The sequence below is a fragment of the Diplotaxodon limnothrissa genome, linkage group LG4, assembly GCF_057381915.1.
Source record: "Diplotaxodon limnothrissa isolate DT_005_m linkage group LG4, D_limnothrissa_male_GT1.1, whole genome shotgun sequence".
NCBI lineage: Eukaryota > Metazoa > Chordata > Actinopteri > Cichliformes > Cichlidae > Diplotaxodon > Diplotaxodon limnothrissa.
Genome location: NC_140599.1, coordinates 6,486,922 through 6,509,341, shown reverse-complemented (window position 1 = coordinate 6,509,341; position 22,420 = coordinate 6,486,922). Strand labels below are relative to the sequence as shown.

The 22,420-nt window shown below is 39.1% G+C and overlaps 2 protein-coding genes across 2 annotated transcripts; both read right to left on the bottom strand.

The window, feature by feature from the left end:
* Window positions 1-243: 243 nt before the first annotated feature.
* Window positions 244-13,464, bottom strand: nfe2l1a (nfe2 like bZIP transcription factor 1a). The gene is made up of 8 exons (XM_085351331.1): window positions 13,405-13,464; window positions 11,361-11,730; window positions 10,662-10,844; window positions 6,233-6,295; window positions 5,997-6,134; window positions 5,732-5,876; window positions 4,700-5,332; window positions 244-4,552 (listed from the first exon to the last, which is right to left on the bottom strand). The coding sequence occupies exons 2-8, from the start codon at window positions 11,634-11,636 to the stop codon at window positions 3,609-3,611; spliced, it is 2,382 nt and encodes a 793-aa protein (XP_085207457.1). The 5' UTR covers window positions 11,637-11,730; window positions 13,405-13,464; the 3' UTR covers window positions 244-3,608.
* A 3,241-nt stretch (window positions 13,465-16,705) lies between these two features.
* praf2 (PRA1 domain family, member 2) lies at window positions 16,706-20,409 on the bottom strand. The gene is made up of 3 exons (XM_085352031.1): window positions 20,213-20,409; window positions 18,371-18,588; window positions 16,706-17,093 (listed from the first exon to the last, which is right to left on the bottom strand). Exons 1-3 carry the CDS (start codon window positions 20,389-20,391, stop codon window positions 16,954-16,956), a joined length of 537 nt encoding a protein of 178 aa, XP_085208157.1. The 5' UTR covers window positions 20,392-20,409; the 3' UTR covers window positions 16,706-16,953.
* Between the last annotated feature and the right edge of the window lie 2,011 nt (window positions 20,410-22,420).

Below are 22,420 nucleotides of genomic sequence, written 5' to 3'. Positions count from 1 at the left end.
CAAGTTTCACAACTGTCTTGTAAAGCTTCTTTTTCACGCTTGTTGTTGAAATAATTGAGATGAATGACATTAGATCATCAGAATTTTATCATCTGTTTATAATGTCTTAGAGGTCACATGCATGGAACAAAGAGCAGACAGATTAAAATTACGGTATTCCAGACATGTACTTAATGCATTGTGACGAAAGGAACAATATTTCACTTTTGGGAAAAAAGATTCTTTAAAAATTAATTCCATCCATCCATCTTCTTCCGCTTCATCCGGGGCCGGTCGTGGGGGCAGCAGCCTAAGCAGAGAAGCCCAGACCACATCCTCCCCAGCTACCTCCTCTAGCTTATCCAGGCGTTCCCAGGCCAGTCGAGAGATATAATCTCTCCAGCGTGTCCTGGGTCTGCCCCAGGGCCTCCTCCCGGTGGGACGTGCCCGGAACACCTCACCCAGGAGGCATCCTTGTGAAATGCCTGAACCACCTCAGCTGGCTCCTTTCGATGTGGAGGAGCAGCGACTCTACTCTGAGCCCCTCCCGGATGGCTGAACTTCTCACCCTATCTCTAAGGGAGAGGCCAGCCACCCTTCGGAGGAAGCTCATTTCCGCTGCTTGTATCCGCGATCTCGTTCTTTCGGTCACTACCCACAGCTCTTGGCCATAGGTAAGGGTAGGGACGTAGATCGACCAGTAAATTGAGAGCTTCGCTTTTACACTCAGCTCTCTCTTCACCACAACGGACCCGTGCAGCGTCGGCATCACTGCAACTCCAGCACCAATCCGTCTGTCGCTCTCCAGCTCCCTTCTCCCATCACTTGCAAACAAGACCCCGAGATACTCCCCACTTGGGGCAGGAACTCATCCCCGACCCGGAGTGGGCACTCCACCCTTTTCCGGCTGAGAACCATGGCCTCAGATTTGGAGGTGCTGATCCTCATTCCCGCTGCGAACCGTTCCAGTGAGAGCTGGAGGCCATCACCCGATGAAGCCAGCAGAACCACATCATCTGCGAAAAGCAGAGATGAGATTCTGAGGCCACCAAAGTGAAATTGAAAGCCCTTCGTCACCATTAATTCCACTATGCTTAAAGATACTTTTTTTTTATTTAAATCAGAAAACAGTAACAGTACATGTACACCGATTAGCTTGAAGTTCAAGTGTTCTAAAAGTCACACTGTTTCTCTGATAAACAGTTTACATTCGCCCATTCACAGTGTCTGAGTCCAGCAATGTTAGATCCACAAGTTTCACTAAGGATTGCCACTGCTTACTGATGGAAAACATCAGGATATCATGTAGTATTTAGATTTTACACTGTGTTTCTAAGTTTGAATTTGGAATAAAACCTGTTCTATACCTTTGTGCTACTAATTGTTTAGGGTCAATACACATTTCTTACAAACTCTATCCTTATTGTTACATATCATTGTGAATATACTATTAATATACCGGTACTAGAACCAAAAAGGATACATCTGGCAAAGGCTATATTTTCAGCATAACCAATAAATCAGTCCACTTCCTATATATTCATTTGGCGCAATTTGTGTAAATTTAGCAGTAGCCAGCTGTCTGCCTTTTCAAATTATGACTGCTCTAACACTCAACATTTTTAAAACATGTTTACTCCCTAGCTTTTAATTGTGACTGAGCTGTTTGGCTTTTGAGTCTTGTTTTCTATTTTTCTATATTCATTTATAGTTTGTTTTTGTTTTTTTGTTTTTTAGTTTGTACAGCACTTTAGTCAACTTGTGTTGTTGTTCAAATGTGCTCATAAATAAATTGATAAACAACTGTTTATCAGCAAGAAACTTTGGTTTGAACGGTGTGGTGATCTGGAGCCTTTCTGTGTGGAGCATTTTCTCTATCATATCAAGACTATCTCTCCACTCTATTACATATTCCATATGCACGGAGTGGAGAGATAGTCTCTCACTCAGAGAACCTTAAACTCAAAACTAGAAAAATGTAGAAGGACAAGTTATAACAGCAGATGATGCCACCTCTGAGAGTGCACGGACTCTTTAGTCTGCTTGGATAAAATTCAGTAGTGATAACATGACATTGCATTGTTCTGCAGAATTTAAAAGATAGTTTCCACTAAGAGCTTTCAATGAAATGGTGTTTATTAATATTGCTAGCATAATGTCAGCCATCCTCACCATTATTGCATTATCCTTCCATTTTAAGTGTTTGATTTTGGGGCGCACTAGCTGTAATGCAAGATTGCATCCTCTCAGCAATTTTTTTTCCTTAATAGTTGCCTGACATATATAACTGTAACAGCAGGGGAAAAAATACAGAATGAAACGTATACAGGTTATATATTCCAAATTCAATATTTCAGCATCAATGGCCAGAAACACAACACTGCTAGGCGCAAAGTAAAACTTTTATTTTTATTTTTTCATGTTTTTTATATTACAAAAAGTTAAGTTCCCATGTCCTTGAATACCAGCAAGCACATTGGGAATTAATAGAATACAAACAAGGCTTGTATGCAGGTTGGAAATTTCACCCTTTTTTTAAAATCAATTTCAAAAACAGGATTCTGATTATGTAGTTGTCTTACTGCATTTCTTTGACTTACAGGGATCACAGACAATGATTCTTTACATTGTGTGAAGCACTGAACGCCTGCCATGATAGTTGTATTTCCCAGTGTTTTAGACAATAGTATCAGCCAGCATGTCCATCTGGTTGCGTTAACAACTGAGCAAATCTCTGTTCATTTTCCTGGTTGTTTACATAGCAGTCCATCCGAATTGACACACATTCTGAACCAACAGTCCTGAAACATCAACAATATACAGTGCTGCTACCAGAATTTGTTCTCACATATAATTCTAAATCATGACACATGATGTTGCTAATATTTAATCTTTTTTTTGTTGGATATGTCCTATGAAATGCTACAACCTACTGATATAGCTTATTTAGCCAAAAAAAAAAAGGTATATGCAATACCACAAAGCTTCCAATGTGCCTAGATCTGAAAATATACATCTGAATATTCTACCCTATGTCTTCAAGTTTTGGGAAATTAACTATGTTGTCCTGAGGGTACTGTGTGGGTACAGTGCAGTCTAGGAACTGAATATACCCAGGTTTGAGCCCCACAAATCCAAGTCTTCCCTGTGCAGGTTTCCTGTATCACTATAAACAACTCGTGTACGCTGGCTCATAGTCAGTGTAGTGTCAACGACTTTTGGGGTCTATTAGCTGATAGCAAGGATCAGGCCTTCTATCCGTTTTCTATACACTGGCTGTTGAACACAATATTTTTAAGCATAAGAAATTCTTAGGCATTAAACTAGCATTCTAGAATGCTGGTCCCGGGTTCGCTACCCACTTAAATAAAAACTCAAATTGCCCTGAAGCTTAACACAAGCCAGAATCAAGTCTTTTTCCATTTACTGCTCAACTTCCATTTTCCCAATCCATCAATCATGCCAACAAGTAAGGACCCTTAGGGAAACATGCTTGGTTCTTTGAGGTTTTGGACACTCAGGACTATTTGTTTAAAAATGACCCTGGGTTCCTTCCTCACCAACCTACCACCTTCATTTTTGTGGTCACACTTCCTTTTAAAGAACCTCTTTACATTTTTGATATCTCTTCACTTCTTCTTGTCCCTTTGACTCTGTTTTTTACTGTTTCTTCCATTAGGTTTAAAATGAAGCATGTACTCTGTAGCATCCATGGGACTCCCTTCCTCCCTTGTCAACCTGGAAAATACTTCCTTGTATAGCCTTTCCATATGGCGTCTAATTTCCTGCAGATTCCTTAGGGTTTCCCGTTTTTCTCTTAGTAGACGTGAACGGTGCCGCCTTAAAGAGGACACATCGTCCTCCAGGCCCAACAGCACATCTTGTTTCCTCTTCCTGCAGTTCTGGGCAGCTATCTTGTTCTTACCACGACGTCGTATGTCCTTGATAAGGGTAAGTTGCTCCTCACTGAGCTGGTAATTGGACAGTAGGCTATTAAACTCCTCCACTGGCAGATTAACAATTAGCTCATTGGAGAAAGGGATCTTCAGGGTTCGTGCACGGCGCTCATCCTGACTCCAAATTTTGTTCTCTGAGATGGATCTAGAAAAGGACTGTGGGTAAGGTTTGACACTATCGTGTTGTCGAGTCGATTTAGCGTGTTTGGTAGGCATCTTGCCGAGGGGGATAGAACAGGCGGAGGACGAGGGCATGTTATACGTGTGATCATGGCCAATATGCTCCAGCCAGGAAAACCCATGAAACAGACTATGATCAGAATAGTCGACAGGAACAAGCTTATTTTCATGATTCTCTCCTCCTACTGCCCCCATGTCTTCCTCTTCAAGCTCTTCCTGCTTTATCATCATTACTGCTTCCACATCTGAACCAGCTAAGTCTTCCTCAGAATCTTCATCATCATCTTTGGAGAAGGAACTTCCCGTAGCTGAGACATAAAATGAAGAGGACGTTGACGAAGAGGAACAAGAGGAGGCCTCAGAAGTACATGGAGAAGCAAGGCTGTGGCTGAAGTCCAAGGATAGACCGGAGTCTGAATCTAGCTCACCCTCACAATCTAGGAAGATTAAGATAAAAGTAAGATCAAAGTAAGTTTCACAGTTTCATTATCTGCACTTTTTTTATTTATCATGCTCTTCAAAGAACTGTACTGAACTGTAAGTGTTACAGATTTTGTAAATAAAATAGTTATGGTATTGCCTACCTGTGGAATTGCCATGATGATGTGTTGATGGTCGACCATGATTTTCTATGACTGCAATCTTAGAGCCTAAGTGGTCATCATCACTGCCAATTTCCTGTTCTGCTAGTTCATGGTTGAAGCAGCTTTCATCTTCCAATCTGGCTGCCATCTCAGGACTGAATCCTTCCTCCAGAGCCTGGTCCAACAATCTAATTTCATCCAAAATGGCAGCATCCTCTAAAAGATCACTAAGTGGAACAGGAAGATCATCTTCATTGTCTTCATACCCCAGTAGGTGACTGGAAGGAGACCCCACAAGGTCTTGGGTCATAACATTTCCATCTAAAGGTAGGGTGGAATTGGAAGATTGAAAGTTAACATCAATGCCAGGACGATGTTCTGGTTCCATCCTACCCACATCAACTTGTGATAAAAAACTGATAATGTTATCTTCTTCCATTAGTTCCATGCTGAAGTCTTCTATAGGTTCTTCTGCAAGCAGATCTGTTTGGTCTGGAGGACTATTCAAGGGATGTCCATTAATGTTATTCATAGTGTCCCGTGTGTTTAATGCTGAGTTGTGGTCATCCAATTCTGCAGTAGGGGTTAATGGAAGCAGGACTGGCTCAGACTCAGATTGAGGCTCTAATAAACCTGGAAAGATGGTGTGGGCATGGTGGCAAAAATATACATATATTATTTACAACAGGTTGTGGGTTTGGAACAAACATTCACAGAATTGTCTGTAAACAAGAAAAGCAAATTATGCCATATATTTAGAAAATGTCCGGATCTTATATAGTTTCTCTAGAGTTTTCTTAAGGGTTTTCCAAAGTTATTAGAACTTACAAATTCCTATCTGTAATCTTGACTATGAAAGTGATCAGTGTTTTGTATTATTTTTAAAAACCCAGACAAAATTTTGTTAAGTTGGGCTCAGTGTCCTAATTATTTTTTCTAAGCATCTACTGAAAAAGGTCCCAAGATATTTTTAAAAGCTGTGGAAACATAGACATAACATAAACAGCTATGGTTTATTATGAAATTAATTACCATGTTGCAAATGAGTCTCCTGATCAGCTTCTGTAACAGGATTGTCACAGCAGTTAGACATTGTTCCAGACACATTTCCTCGAAAGGTTCCAGATGGTCCTGAACTTAGATTGTGGTCTGATGATGCCATGTCCATGTCTGTGTTCTGGAGGGCAGAAATGAGAATTGTATCTAAATTTACTGTATCTTGATTTTTTAATTTTATCCCATAATTTTATCTCACTCTATTTAGTAAATATATTTTCATTTTTTTTCTCCTAGTCACCTCAGGTTCCATGATATTTAGCAAATCCTGCCAATGGAGCTCAAAATCCATGGAGGGATTATCAGTGGGGAACAGTAGAGAGTCTCTGTCTGAGGGCTGCCTCTCCAGGTCCCCCATTCCACCAACAACATCATTTAGCTGAGGTCAAAGCAACCAAAAGAAATTCTGAGCACTGTTAAACGTAAGGAAAGGATTAAAAACAAATGAGAAGAGAACAGACTATGGTGGCAACCTACCCATTGTTCCTCTGTGGAGGGGAAGGTCTCCTCCAATAACCTGAAACACTCCTGGAGGGAAGTCTAAAAAAAAAAAAAAAAAAAAGTGAGTTTAACCTATCGTTAATCTTTGCTGGATGACTAAGAAATCAGATACATCTTTATCTATAAATCTCTTCTTGGGCTGATTCCTGCTTATTTATGTGTTTATATGCGTAAAAACCACAACCAATACAGCCTTCATTTTCACAATATCATACAATTGATTGTCCCAAAAATCAGAGCAGAATTGGGGAAAAAGGCTTTTAAATATGCTGCCCCTGCTTCCTGGAATAATCTGCAGAAGGAACTGAAATTATCAGAACTGGTTACCTTGGGGGAGTTTAAGTCCATCTTGAAGAACGAGAGAATAACTCTTTTACTCAATGTGATTGTTTTTAATATCGCTCTTAATTTGATCTGTTATTGTATATTTTTCACATGTTCGTACAGGATATTGTATTTGTTTTAATGTTATATACATATGTAGTACATGTATTTTGACATTTGTTACCATGATGCCAGGTCTCTCTTGGAAATGAGATTTTTAATCTCAATGAGATTTTACCTGGATAAATAAAGGACTAATAAAAAATAACCACATGGGTGCTTATTTTAGCTGACCTTCTGGGGTGGTCTGGATAGTGGTGTCTGTAGTTTATTAATCATGGTTAGCAAGAGATTGTGCACTTTCTGGATTGGTTACAAGATGCCCCACACCTGGATCCAGGAAAGCCTAGAACTGTACATCAGGACCTTCAGTTGTTTCATCAGGAACTCATGTGGCGAACCAACTTCAAGTCACTATCATGTGAGATCTACCAAGGAGATGCTCTGCATAGGCCTCAACCCCCTCAGTGAGATAAAGACTGGCTATGGATACTGACTACAGAATGGAGCAATTGTCAGCAGCCTCCTCTACATGGATGACATCAATCTGTATGCCAAGAGCAAACAAGACATTGATTCACTGACATACAGCCGTGACATTGGAATATCGTTCAGATGGTAACGAGGAGAGGAAAGGCTGAGGGGATATATATATAAAACAAGATTTATTTTCACAGTCAAACCAGCAGTTTAGCAAACAATGTACATTAAACCAGGGGTGGGGAACTCCAGGCCTCAAGGGCCAGAAGTCTTGCAGGTTTTAGATGTCACCCGGGGTCAACACACCTGAATCAAATGATTAGTTCATCACCAGTCCTCTGGAGAACTTCAAGACATGTTGAGGAGGTAATTTAGCCATTTAAATCCGCAGTGCTGGATCAAGGACACATCTCAAACTTGCAGGACATCGGCCCTTGAAGCCTGAAGTTCCGCACCCCTGCATTAAACGAATATCTATCTCCCTGGTTGCCCACTTATATTCATTTCCAAAGATGGTAAACATTTTGTAAGAATTTACCACAAAAGTCAAACAGTAACATTTAATAAAAGATACATTATTTAATTACAATTACAAATCCAGCAACTACTGCTCACCAAAGGTTTCACACGTGTGCCAGTTATACTGGGTAATTTCCATACTGAAATCTGTCAGATGCATTTTCTGTTTTACCAGGCAACAAACAGACAGACTGGCTCAAAATATCTTCGACCTTCCTGACCTGGTTGGGGACTTTCGAGACAAACACAAGACCCCCAGCAGCTGGTCAGCTGAGACAAATATGTGGCTTTCAACATACAGAATATAAATCAAAGCTAGATTGCTGCTGCATGACAGGAGTTCAGCTTAGTGTCTCATTTTGCGCCCATATCATTCCATTCATCATAACTGCTAAATTGTTTTAGTTGTGACTATAGCAATGTAACTGATTTATTTACTTATTTATATGATCAGTTTCATCACTGCTCGCTACTCCTGTTTACTTCCTACCACAAGTGCAAGTTAAAACCTCATGCAATAATGTGCGTTTGTTTACAAGCATGACGGCTCATTGCTTGTGAATGTCTGAACTGCTGCTGTAAACAGGAGGGATTGCAAAACGGAGTAATGCCGATGTGTGTCAGTAAGCAATAAGTTAGTGATCAGGTTTCAAAACAAGCCAGACAGTCACAAGGCTGAAGGACACTAATAAGGCTTTCATTCTGTATGAGTGTGACTGTGTTTGTGTGTACGCTGGCTAGTTGATTCTGATAGCTGACATTATATTTGTTTTCATTTTGATGACGAGGGGATAGCTGTGTGTGTGTGTGTGTGTGTGTGTGTGTGTGTGTGTGTGTGTGTGTGTGTGTGTGTGTGTGTGTGTGTGTTTGTCCTGACTGGACATGCTGGCCAGCATGTGGGTTATTTTTATACTGTACATTCTGTTTGTTGGCATCGGTCACAGTGTTTTGTTTAGTCATAAATTAGTGTGTGTAACCCCGTCTATAGTGATGATTAAATAATGTAAAATGCACCTTTCTGAGCATACACTCATGGTGATCTTTCTATGTATTTTTCAAGAAACCCTTAACACTGTAAGCTGAGAGAGATGTGGTTGCCCTTTTACTGTTACAGTACTCAGATACTAAGACAGGTTATGTGAGTGTTTAATTCTGGTCAAAGCTTGACCAGGCATGTGAGAGCTGTTGCCATTATTAAATGGAACTAGCAGCAAGCAGTAACATGGAGTGAACTGTTCATCAGCACATTCGCTTACCTAAAATTAAAGTTAACATTTTGACACTACTACTATTATTTATGGCTCTGTTTCAATGTGGGATATTCATCCTTAGTTCACCTGCCTTGTTTCCCCAGTGGATTTGTAGATATGAACTGGAAGTAAACTATCAACATGGATTCAACAAGTCACACTGTGGAGCACCACACAGACCTATAGAGCCGCTTGTTTGTTTTTTCTTTTTTAAGATGTGACTATATTTGAACTACTAAATTATCCGTTAACGCTAGTAAGCTTAGTTAGCAAGCTTCATCCATAAATTGTAGGGGTGCAAAGCACAGACTCAGATCCCTCCATTTAGTCCTCAGTAACTGAGTCTATATCACACAACAAGTTATATTGTTTGCCATTAGCAAAAGGTACCAAAACAACAGAGACACTGGAGAAGTCCAATCAGCAGCTGCCTGGGTCTACACACCTGTCAATGAGGCCAGGCCCTAACTTCAAGCTTCAACAAATTCTCAAGGGGGAAATTCACTAGGAAAATATCTGAATAAATTAAGATTAAAATATAAATAAAACTCAAACTGTACAACTTGCAGTTATTCAGTATCTAGTACCATTAGTTGAACCAGTCGGTGGGCATTAAAAGAGTAGTGAGCAGTGTGCGTGACCCCAAAGACTCAAACAGTGTACTACAAGAAAAGAAGAAAAGCTACAGCTAACAGCAGGCTCTTGCTTTTATTCTTTCATGTGTTGCAACTGTACTGATTTTATTACTTCAGCTTCCTAGTGAGGTCATGTGCGGTGAGGTGAGGTTTCCTAGTGACTCATCAATCTCTGACTCATTCTCTCTCATGACATCAAGCTCAGTTTGGGTGACAGTCAACAAACAAAAACAGCTCTTTAGTCGACATCACTCGTTCATATAGTATATATGTAAATAATGGCCAGCGGTTTCTATTCATTCCAACATATCTACACTGATACTTCAGTGATAATATGGGTGGACCTACAGACTTGTAAAAATCTGTTGATATTTGACAAGAAGCAGCATTTTTATTTTCAGTGCAACCTAATGATTTGGTGGTCCCCTGTGGTTTGACATTTGTGGTTTTAAATCAAACTATTGAATGGATTGGACATATAAGCACGCTCACTCCGTTCTTCCTCCGCCTCAGTGCATATTGAGGTGTAAGACAGTGGTTATCGGGCATATGGTATCCTTTCACTTTCATGAACCAAAAATGGAACTTTCAGGGCCGTTTAACACAGCAGCTTGGCAGGTGTTATACACAGATGTTCTCTTGGTCTGCTCTCTTTCTTCACAAGAAAAAATTATTGACTCATCATCTCCACTCAGTTCACATCTATTTCTCCCTACTCCCAGCCCTATGAGTGCCAATATACCAATTAGAAAAGGCTTTAAACAGACAGAGCCAATTGTCAAGAAACAATTTCACAAACAGCTGTAAAAGCTGCATGTGAACAGGATTTTATCCTCTAGATAACACATTGTTATCTCAAGGATAAAGGTCAACCCTTGTAACTTAATTCTCTTTGGCCTAGTGTTAACTATTACAGCATAGACATCCCTGTATAAAGGCTGTGTGTTCTCTTATGGGACTGTTTATTGATGATTTTATCAGAGAACATGTAATAAACCTTTGCACACACTTGCACTTAACCTAGTTCAGACATAAGTCAAAATGGTTTTAGAGGAGCATGGCACATGAAGATGAAAATAAACAGAAGAAAAACCTATATTTGAATGTTGCAAATCACTCCATATAAAACTGCTGTACCTCTGTATCCTCTTTCTCCTCTTCATCCTCAAGTTCAGCTTGTGGCTCCGCAGGCAGAGCAGTCAACTCTCTCTCTATTTCAGCAGGAGTTCTTTCCAGCAAGGATGCCTGGTCTGGAGATCTTATGGGGAGGGGTTCTGGCTCCCGCTGGACCAGCCATGTCTCTAGTTCTGCATGTGGAACCTGTGGAGAAAGGTTCACAATTATATGAACTTTTCTCACAAGATCACAGGAGTCTTACCAAAAGCATTCATTTTGCTGTCCTACAATAAGCTGTATAGGATTAGAGTTAGGTGCACCGCTACTACTTTATGTAGAATTCTTTATATAGCATGCCCAAACAAAAATCTTACAATAGAAGATCAGATATGTGTAAAACACTCTGATTTGATCTGATCTTGTAGTTTCTGAAACTATGTTTGTTTAACGTGTGGGTAAAAATACACTTAAGCCTACTCCTGTGGTGACCTGGTGGATTTTAAGAGGTAAATGTTTCAGGTTTTTGTGCTAAGTCAGCGAAATCTGCTGCCCGCTGTAACTTGTTACTGAACAAACTCACATGACAGTTCTATCTATAATCATATCTAAGCATACTTTTAAACTGCTCCTTTAATCCTTAAAATTGCATGAACTTATAATTGGAATGCAAAGTATTGATGACTAAAGAGATAACGATTAAAAAGAAAAACATTTTTTTACGTGTAGTCTGTCCAAAGAGCGCACCCAGCCCAGCAGCCTTTGTGCTGTGGAGAACCCATCTAGTTCTACATTTTTGGGGTGCAAGCCTTCCTCCAGGTGATTGCGGAGGTTGTGGAACTGTGTTTGGGTGAGGGCTGAGGTTGGACCCAGGATCATGTCATGCAAAGAGGAAGGCAGGTAGGGCTCCAGTTCCACGTCCACCCTCACGCCACAGAGACTCAGCAGGATGGCCATCTGGATAAGGCCTTCTGTAAAGTATTTCTTGAGGTGCAGCATTGTTTTGGCAGATGACAGTAGTTTTAGAAAAGCAGACTATAAAGCTTGATGTTGGTCACCACCGCTGTGGTGTCTCTTCTTTTGCGTGGTTCTCCTGCAAGAAGCAAAAAGAAGCTCTTTTAGGTTCTATTCTATATCGTGGCTCAATGGGAAAGTAAAGAAGATAGGAAAATACACCAATTCTCCATTGATCAGGGCCTAATCCGAAAAAGGCAATCTGGCAAATTTTAGATGTTGTTTCTTATTTAATCATTGCAAATAAATATATTAAATATATTTTAGTCCCTTCCATATGAAAATGTGTTGTAATTTGAGTGCAAAGCCCTGCAAAACTGTGATGCCCAGACAGTTTCTGTCCCATTTACAACTTCACAAAGTCTGATTCATTTTAACAGCTGTAACAAAGTTAGAACTTTCTTACTGCTACGCTCTAACCACTAGAATTACCCTTCGATTAGCCTATAATTGATGCTAGTACTACACCCCCCACCATTATGATGTTGATATTAACTCCAGCTATCAAATGTAATCTTCCACTGTCAGTGTAGCCTGCTTTAGAGCAGTTGAGCTCTGACAGTTAGTATGAGGAGATAAGGCAGGCACAGGGCAGGGCTGGCCTGTATCACTGCTCTCAGTAACTTTGACCTACTTCTAGAAAGTCTTTGGTAACCACCTGCCTGGCACACAACGCCTGTGTTACTCACTGCAGCCACATGATGTAACTACCAATGTTTGCCTGGAAAACCCCTCTCCATGTACTCCATCCAAGAATTGAGTTTACTTTTACTTCTGTGGTGATCTGTTTAGAGAAGGTGGTGTAGAACTCCTGACTGAGACAGTCATCTGGCATTGTACTTGGTACCTGGCAAACTAATACAGCCCTGCAAACTTCTCATTGTGGGAAGTATGATTAATAAACTCAGGGTTTCCTACGGAAAAGTTGTTAGCGCCCACAACTGTGAAAAAAGTGTGAACGCAAAGGAATTCAGTACTCTCTCTTACACACAGAAGAGCAGTAGCTAACTTTGATTTGTGGTCATAAGTGAGTGGATTTTAAATGAACAGGTAAAACAATATTAAATCATAACATTTTAGCCCCTTCTCAGTTTATCAAACAATTCTGTGTAATGTAAAAAGCAATTAGCGGAAAAAGAATGAAAAGCTAGAATTGAGGAATGTTGTTGTTATCTGATCAGTCTTCTCATCTTATGATCATAACCATAAGAATCAATTAAAGCGTATTAGGCTATTACCAAGTATCAAGTAATCATAATTCAGAAAAATGTTTCTCTGCTACTGGATTAATGTGTGTCTTTACTGGTCCGGCTGGCTCTTGTACATGTCAAATGTTAAATCTTACTTTGTAAAATACGATTGCATTTTACATGTATTATGTAACATTGCCTCTTGAAATTAGGCTTGGTTATAAATATGACGGGAATCTAGTCGGAGAGCCTGAGCAGCAGGTTGCACAGTGTTTTTATCCCCGATCATCCGATCATCCAGAACATCCTGAGAAGCCGTTTATACATACACATGCATTTTATTTGTACCCTACAAAAAGAAACATAACACAACGAGAGCCTAACAGTGTAAGCACGTTAGTAGCGTACATTATACAGCATTACCGGGATACTGCTGTGACTCCACTGGCGACTCCCAAACACACCCTCACACAGAAGTATACAGACACAAAATAATATACAAAAGCACATCAAAGTAATTAATATATCGATAATAAGTGTGGGCATAAAAGATGCTGTCTTACCAGTCAGGTTTAGTGTGTGCTCAGGGTGTTTGTTGATCTCTCCTACACTACCGCAGCTTATGTTTCTGTTCACTAGAACTGCCCTGGAGGGTGGGACCTTTTTAAAGTAGCACCCTCGTGGTGACGTGTAATAAGCCCTCCCTAGGAAAAAAAACCCCACTGGCGTGTGTGTTAGCATTTCCCTACTTAAGCTGGGGACTTCTTTTAAAAGAAATAAACAAAATATTGCTCACCAAGTAATGCCTGCGACAACAATAATACAGGCCGTGAAGTTTCCTCTCCGTTCACGCAAAGCTGACGGCAGATTTTGAAGACGTGTTACTTCGGTCTGTCGCAAACAGTTTACTATAATTTATTAGTGAATGTGAAATATAAGAACAGGCTGCTGGTCTCGTGATTTGTGTCTTTCTCCCAGCAATCAAAATAAGAATACAGGGACTAATAAGTAATTTTACTAACATATTTCTAAATATGATATTTTGAATATCACCAGCAGAGCATATCATATGGCTACATCCCTAACACCGAAAAATTTCCACTGTGTTTGTCTAGAATTAACACTGTAAAGTTAACAAGCGCAAAGAAACAGACCTGAAACTGAGCATTCAGGTTGTGCTCACTCTCTCGAGAAGGGTCACCAGAAATGCACAAAGAAATAAGAATTACATAAGTAAGAAAATATATAGATCATAAATCTCTGTCTGTTCTAAGGTGAATCACATTGTTTTCCATCATCTTGCAGCAAACAAGGAGTTTCCCCTGACCTATACAATGTCAAAGTGCCTCATAGTAGATGCTCCCTACCTTCAGATGCTGCTCACAGGCCAAAAACACACAACTGCTACAGTGATTTCCCTGGGTGTCATGTCAGCTCTATAACCACAGCCGAGCACATTAAAGCCACAGATACAATGTAAGGACAGACCTAGGTTAAAATCTGCCTCTTTTTATAACATTTGGTGAAGTAAGATAGATTGATATAATTTCTTCTGTATTCTAACCTGCCAACTAGTTGACTGTGACCTCTGTCTGGCGTTCGCTGTCATACTTTTACTGTAAGATATTTTACTTGGTACATCATTCTGACAAACCAAAGGTTCTTTGAAAATCTCTATATCATGTTTTTTTGCACATTAATTTAGTTTAATTTATTCCATTTTTGGCATTGCTTACTAGAAAATCAGCACAAACTGCAGTTTGACATTCTTTTTTATTTATAAAAAAATGCTATAAACATTCCAGGACATTGTTCAAGAAACACAATTCAAACATTAAGCTGATTTGAAGGCAACACTTCAGGATTTGTTACATTTTTATCGTCATTCAACAAACTTCTTTCAATTTACATTCTTGCAGCTCGGATTTAAGTGTCCAAAGTTATGTTGTGAAGCAGGGTCAGACCAACCATTAAGAGGTTTGGCTGATGGTTAAAAAAAAAGATTAGCAGAAGCATGACTTGTTCAGGATCTATAAGAATCACGATTGCTGTGTTTACCTGTACTAACAGAGATTTTCAAATCTGTAATGGCACATATACAACAGGGTAACAAGTTCTTTAAACATTAAAAAGTGCACACATAAACAAAATCTTATATTGTTTACTTCATAATGACTGGTTTAAAGAGAATAGTACTGGAGGAACCTTTTTGAAGCATTATTTGCAAACTTGCATTGAAATGAACAGAAGAAAAGTCACAAATAGGATTAAAATAATATATTCAGTCACAAGCGAGATCACTAAAGTCTATCAACATTTTCTCTACAGTCCAGAAAAATAGTGAAGAAGATTTTCAGACAGTCTGTGCTGAGACACATCAGTGTGGCTAGGAGAAAAGTGTACTGTTACCACAAATGCTCTTAAAGCAGGCAATGCATTTTATTTATGGTAACAAAACTTTATTAAGAAATTCTAAGAAAATTTTACTTTACTGATCTCCTCCTGAAATGGTTTAATCAGCTGTCAGCACTGAGAGACTGGGCAATCCCAGTGATAAGAAGATGTGGAATGTAATGGGGAGCTATGTGAGTAAAGCTTATTCTTCTTGAGAAAATAGATATAATAATTATTTTTAAATATTAATTTGTTTCTTTCATACACCTATTCTGCACTTACTGGTCCTCAAAGATTTCTACAATCAATCAGATTTATCCTGACCTCATTCTTCATATCACACCAAGATTTTCTTGTAGCACAACCCCATTTTTAGCACCAAAAACAGGAAACTGACTTATAAAAAATTTGGTTAATACAGGTTGGGTTACTACAATACCAAGGGTGTTTCAAGATTTTGGCTCTGCTTGTTGTATTAATACAAAATATCCATCTTATAAAGTCAATTTCTGTTGCTGCTTCCACAAAACCATATTAGCTTAAATGCTATAATGTTTATAGGTTACACTACATCTATTGCCTTGTTACAAATGGATTGATAGATAGTTTGTAATTTTGACTTCTAATGTCCCGTATTGGCAGGACAGTCAGATTTATTTGGACGTTACACTTCAGCTCTACCAAAGAATTGACATAAAATATGGAAGTAGCCACTCTAAAGTCGCTGATTGAATACACAAGTTCCACTGCGAAGCCTTAAGTTGAGGTTTTTGCCTGTGCAACCTAGATGTTTTAGTTTTTAGTACTAATAATACTATTATGTCAACGGGGAAAAGAAATAACTGAAAACAGTAGAGTACTAAAAATCAGGGAAAAATATATTTGAAGACATTTTTGAAGTTAACATTATACAATTGATTTGTAATTGTATGAGGAAAACATGGTTGGATTGATACTTGGGCGGTTAGATTCATTATTCAAAGTAAACAGGCTGGGCTGGTTTAACATGAATTCTGCTAATAATCTCATATGACAGCTTTTAGGAATAAGCTTTGTCATACTTTAGGATATGGAAATAAAAAGGATTACTTGGTATTCAGTGTGAGACAGGATGCAGCACAGTTTTTGTTCTGGTTCAGACGGTTGATTTGAAGAGTGCAGAGGACAAAATTAAATTGTGGCATCAGATCTCACAACAGAATAAAACCCACAAATCATGGTTTTGTTTCTTTCTTTTTTTTCTTTTCAAAATACATATTTTGATGTAAAAATAAATTTTCTAGATATTACACACTGGACGGATATAAATAAGCCACTTTGAGAGTGTATGTGTTTTTCTTTTTAAGTAATTTCCAGAAATATTTAGAGTTTATCAAGCTCTATGGAAATATCATCCACAGAAAGCTAAATACATGGTTACATCACTTCACATGTAGTGAATTGACAGACTTTGCAAAACAATGTGCTTAAAGTGCAAAGACAGACCAGAAATGACTTCATATCTGTTGACTTCTGAGACTGTCACCTGTCAGTCATGCTGTTACTTCTGATTTTGATCAGTTAACAAACCAAATCACAACTTGACATTTTTTGGCTGACTCCCCCTCTCTCGCTATGGTAATGTTGTGATGCTCTGTTTTCTCTCCCTGCTATCGCCCACCTACATCTTCACCTTCATCTCTCCCCCCAATTGTCCACCATCATCTTCTTCATTCTGTTTAGGATCCTGCCTCCTGCTCCTGTCCCAAGGCCTCTAAAAGAATTCCCATTGGAGTCCTCTTCAAACCAATGCTTTCGAGTTTGTTTTCCAGCTTGTTCTTCAGACTGCGGAGCCTCACTGATGCATGGATGAGAACCACTGGAAAGAAGAGAGACAAGACTTTCTGTACAACAGAACTTTTCTGCTTCTTGTTTGAATAAGACCCACACACACTGCATTCAGACACACAATAAGTCCTCAACAAGTTCTGCAAACTATTTGCTTTCCTTCTTCTAGCTTCTGCTCAAATTCAGCAGCTGTCCATATTGACACCAAAAAACAATCATGTTATCTTTGGATGACCAGGCAGCTATTTTCTTATCTGTAACACATTACCTAATAATAAAGGCCTTTATTTTATAATAATATTTATAATTTTTCATGCTTTGATTTATGTTTGAACCTTATCTGTGTTTTCCCCAAACAAGCTGCTTTTTTGCAAATTTGTGCAAAAAAAGTTGATAACTTTGTGGTTCTGGCTAGAATTTTAAGTCTTTTTCTAGAGCGACAACCCAAAAATATGATGGCTCTACCCACAGCATAATTTCATAAGTTTGATTTTAGAACTTAAACTAACTTCCTAACAAACAAACCTATGGCCTGAGTTATAATTGCTATAAAAACCCAAGGACAAAGCAATAAGTGGTTCAGGAGAATCCAACAGAAACGTGAGGCTGTCATCTGCAAGAAGCCTTTACACGTCATACTATTTCCCTTTAATGCAATGAGAGAATTGTACAACCCAATAATGAATAACCATTAATTTACAACGTGTCCTTTTAATGTCTCATCTCTCTTTTTTTTTTATCCAGAATGCTCACCTGCAACTCCTCATTTATCCTATTTTGTATCAAAGCACAGGTACAAAAACTCAGTATATGTATAACTTCTCTCAATTTAAATATGAGCAAGAGACAGAGTCAAAACATCAACGTTTTTTACATTGCAACACCAAGACTGATCGGCAAACACCATATACAGAAGTAAAGATGGGGCTGTTATGCAGGCTATGATGCTATCTGCTCTACCACCTAGCTGTGGCTCAGTAGGTAGAGCTGGTCATCATGCATCAGGACTTTAATGCCTGGCTACTCCAGAAATGTCTTTTAAAAAGCAACTTGATAAACAACAATGAAGACAAATTTACTGATCGGTCAGACTAACTCACAAGTGTTGACTCCAGTGCTAATAAAGCAAACCAATGTATCACATGGCAGTGGTTTGGAAAGTCTTTAGAGATGTTGATTTATCAAAACCAAGCCCATGCACTTGTGAAAAGAATGCCTGCTTCACAGGTTCCCAAAACAGCCAAACTTTGTTTTCATAATCTGGTCAAATTTGCAGCATACGATTTAGTGTGTATTTTTCTGTCTTACTGAATATAGGGAAGGCTATCCCAAACAGAAATACGGCCACTCCTCCCAGCACTGATATGAAGAGGTAGCTAGCCACAAGAATGGCCAACATAGAGACTGTTGGGTGGTTTCTACGGAAACGGCGAATAGGAGCTTGGTTCTCTGCAGCCCAGACAAAGCCAGTGAACAACAAGGTGACCACCGTCATGCCAGTGAAAAGCTGGAAGGGCTCGAAATACCTGAGAGGAGACAGGAATAACTGTAAGTAATGGATATACATAATGAGACTAGCATCTTGACCTCCAAAGACCCGAACTCTTTCATGTCATGCATTTTCAATTTCTCTTTGCTATTTGGGCTGATTGGGACCTGATGACTGTAAAAATAAAGAATTACGTGATTTTTTTTTTACCTGATTTTTGGTTCTGAAAAAAATGACATCCACATATGAAGAAATTAGTTTTAAATTTCGATAGAACAGTGGCAGTATAATATCCTCGTAAGTGGATATCAGGTCCTTGTAGAGCAAAATTTAGTATTTTGGTCCAGACAACCCAAAATGTGATGTCCACATATGTGGACGCCAGGTCCTAGGAGCTTAATGCTTAATAAGGAAAAAACAAGTATTACTGAGAGATTCTCTGTTGGTTCTGCCAGTCACTGAGAAATCAGCTGCTTAAACCCCGTTCACTCAGACCAAGAAACTGGTCAGTGATCCTGCTTTCTGGTACAGACCCCTGATCTGTCGTCTGCCTTTGTTATTTGGACTAACTGTAATGAACGTTGTCCTGATTCACTCTCTATGTTATTGTCATATACAGACTTTGGATATTACTAAGTGTACTATATAAAGTAACTCTACATGAATTCATTGAATATGTTAGCAGTCCTGTTGGAAACTAAATTCAAAGTTCAACAAAAACGTGGGTCTGAAAAACTGTCTACAGCAGATGAACAGTGTGTGCATTCAATGTCCTAAAGAAAGTAATTTGAGTTTCTTGAGGAAAAAAAAACAAAAACACAAACAGTGCTTTTCTTACATTCAGTGTAAATAATCTAAATTGTGGTGCATACCAGCAAGCCATATTGTGCCAGAAGAGAAACTACTACAAACTTCTTTCATCACCTTATGTACTTGTCACATAAGAAGATGATCTTGATTAGTCAAATTGAAACTGGATGATATGCCTCCAAGTCATCTGCTCCACTCCTTAAAGTTACAACTTGCATTTGAATCTTTTGGTTCAGTGTGGTCCAGAAGATTCTCCTAGTGCACGTTTATGGAGGCAGGAGGTCTGTCCACAATTAAAGTAATTAAACTTGAACCAATGTGGAGGTTGTTTGGTTTGATGTTTATTTCTAATACGCTTTTCATCCTTCCTATGAGCTCACTGTCCGGTCTCTAAAACTTGTTTGTTCCCAATTTGCTACTCTATAAAAACAAACAAAACAAACAAAACAACACACACTCTTGGTGCACAACCTCAAATTTTGGGTTTAAGGATAGAACTGGAAGGAAATATGTTAGTTCTCGGACTGTGTGGCATTTCCTTTAACGTGCTGTAACAGATCGTTGAGATCAGCTGCCTTCTTCCATTCCCACGAGAAATGGAGGTTGGCAGATCTGACTAAGATGTTCATTACTCCAAATCTGTGTCTCGCTCTCGTGTGTGAAACTGTATGGCCAAGAGACGATGTCATGATCATGGAGCCTGTTCGTTTTGGCTGTTGCTGAAATGCAAGTCACTAAAAGGAGTTCAGCACAACCCTGCAAATTCATAAACTTTGCTGCTTACTAGAATGAGAGAGAGAATGGTCAGTGTGAGAGGGGGGTGCTGACCACGTCAGAACAACGAAACCTACCCCACTATGAGCAGGAAGCCAAGCACGCACAGGAAATAATTGCTCTGGTAGTAAAGCAGGTTGTTAATGATGCGGTTATTCCAGCGGTCCAAGTTACGCACATCTGGCGTGGCGAACCGGGTCGAACACAGGAGGAAATCATCCAGACTCCGGAGGGGTGGCGGCTGCACGCCTGCCATCTTTTCTAAGCGATAAATACACGAGCTTTCCCAGAGTGCAACGGGGGACGAAGAAATGGGGAAGAACGCTCCAGAGCCGAACTGGCTCGAGCGCGCAATCCCTAATAGCGAGAATGCGCGCTCGTCCACGCAGTAGTTTGGGAACACTGAAGTATCCTTACTAATACCTCTTATTACCACTCACTTGTAGCCCGTTGTGTTTTGTACTCAGTCAATAAGTGGAGCATATTTTAGGATGTTAAAATGTTTTACATTAGTTAAACTGCCACGTTTGCCATTTTTATCAATTAGCACCTAGTTTCGACTGTATTCAGTAAAATCGATTATATTACACAGAGTCCACGCGTGGCACAGGAAAAAAAGTTGTTTTTTTTTTTGAAAGGCACCCATAGTTGCTTTGTGATTTAATCTATTTAATATTTTTATTTTGTTTTCTCAATTTTATATAGTTACTGAAACTATAAAAATAAATTTGAGTATTCAGAAGAAGGGAATGGTTTTGGGGTTACCTATTCATGTTTTCAATCTTAATTTGTAAAACTAAACTTATGAAATAGATGTACCGTAAAATAAAATGTTTCTGTCCCTCCAGGTGTTGTCTTCAAAAATACTAACAAGTGATAATTATTTGACTTCAAGGTACAAACCTCTGGATACGTCCTATGATTTCTTTGAATGATACCTTTTGGACAGAGGATTTAGATAGTTCCACATATCAACAATAATATGGTAAATGGTAAATGGACTGGTTCTTATACAGCGCTTTTCTATATCTGAGCCCTCAAAGCGCTTTATGGTTCTGCCTCATCATTAATCTGAAAACACAATTTTCTCTCTTCCATTAATGCCGTTACAATTAATTTTATACTAGTGTTTCATCTCTCAACCAGCATCTAATTCTTTCAAACCTTTCCAAATAAATAGTCCCACTGGATCAAACCAAATTTGATCCAGTACAAATTAACCACAACAATTTTACAGATATTCTATTCTTTGTTGTTTTAAATTTCCAGGAGAGACCTTTGTCAGACCTTTGTCATTGATAGTGAGATTTGCTGGCTGAGGCAGCTGAAAAACTGACCACAAGCTATGACATTTTACAAAGTGAGACCTCTGTGGGAGGTGGATATGAAACAGTATACTTACATACCTTGCTCATACATACTGATCACTCTAGACCAGAAATGAATTTGAGATATGGTTGGAGTAATTCATATCTTTGCATTTATCACTCTTTACAAAGCGTGATAAATGCAGAGGAGGAGAGCATAATCTTTATTCTTTTCATGGCATTCTGAAGGAAGCATTGTGCTGCAAGCCATCACGAAAAAAGCTCGTAATTCTTCAAAGCCAGTCATAACAGACAAAGTGCTGTGCCAGTAATCGCCTTTTATTTAAAACATTCATGTATCAATGTGCAAAAACTAAGACATAACTGTTGAAATGGCTCTTTGGGTTGTTCTTCCTTTGTTTTGTATGTTCATCAAATGTGATTGTTTTTGTGTCAAATTTGGACTTTTTTTATATATCTATTTATTTATTTTAGTGTGTTGTGCGGTGCCGTTAATTGTACAGCTTGCTTAACCTCTTCACATCTACCAGGTCACCAGTGACCGATTTAGGTCTAAGATTACATCCTGCTGTGAGTATTCTGCGACCCTCTTATGGTCCTCCGTCCATCCTGCTTAGCTCCTTCCAGCTGTCTCAGGATCTCCTTAGGGTTGCAGTGGAGGGCTACAGAATGTGTGACCACTACTTCAAATGATGGGTCTGCCTTCATCACCTCAGGGTTGCTGCTTCACCATCTTCAGTTAGATACAGTCACATTCCCCACCATGTTCTCTACCAGTGAAAATTTCCTTTACTGGACAGCACCCAGACCTTGTCCACAGTGACATTGCCACCCCCACTACCCAATGCAGTTGAATGAGAACATGGATAGGACTAGTGGTAGTAACTTTTCCAAAAAGTACTTTATTGAAGTACAGTTTCAGTGTGCTTTTTCTATATATTTTTTCTGTATCTTACT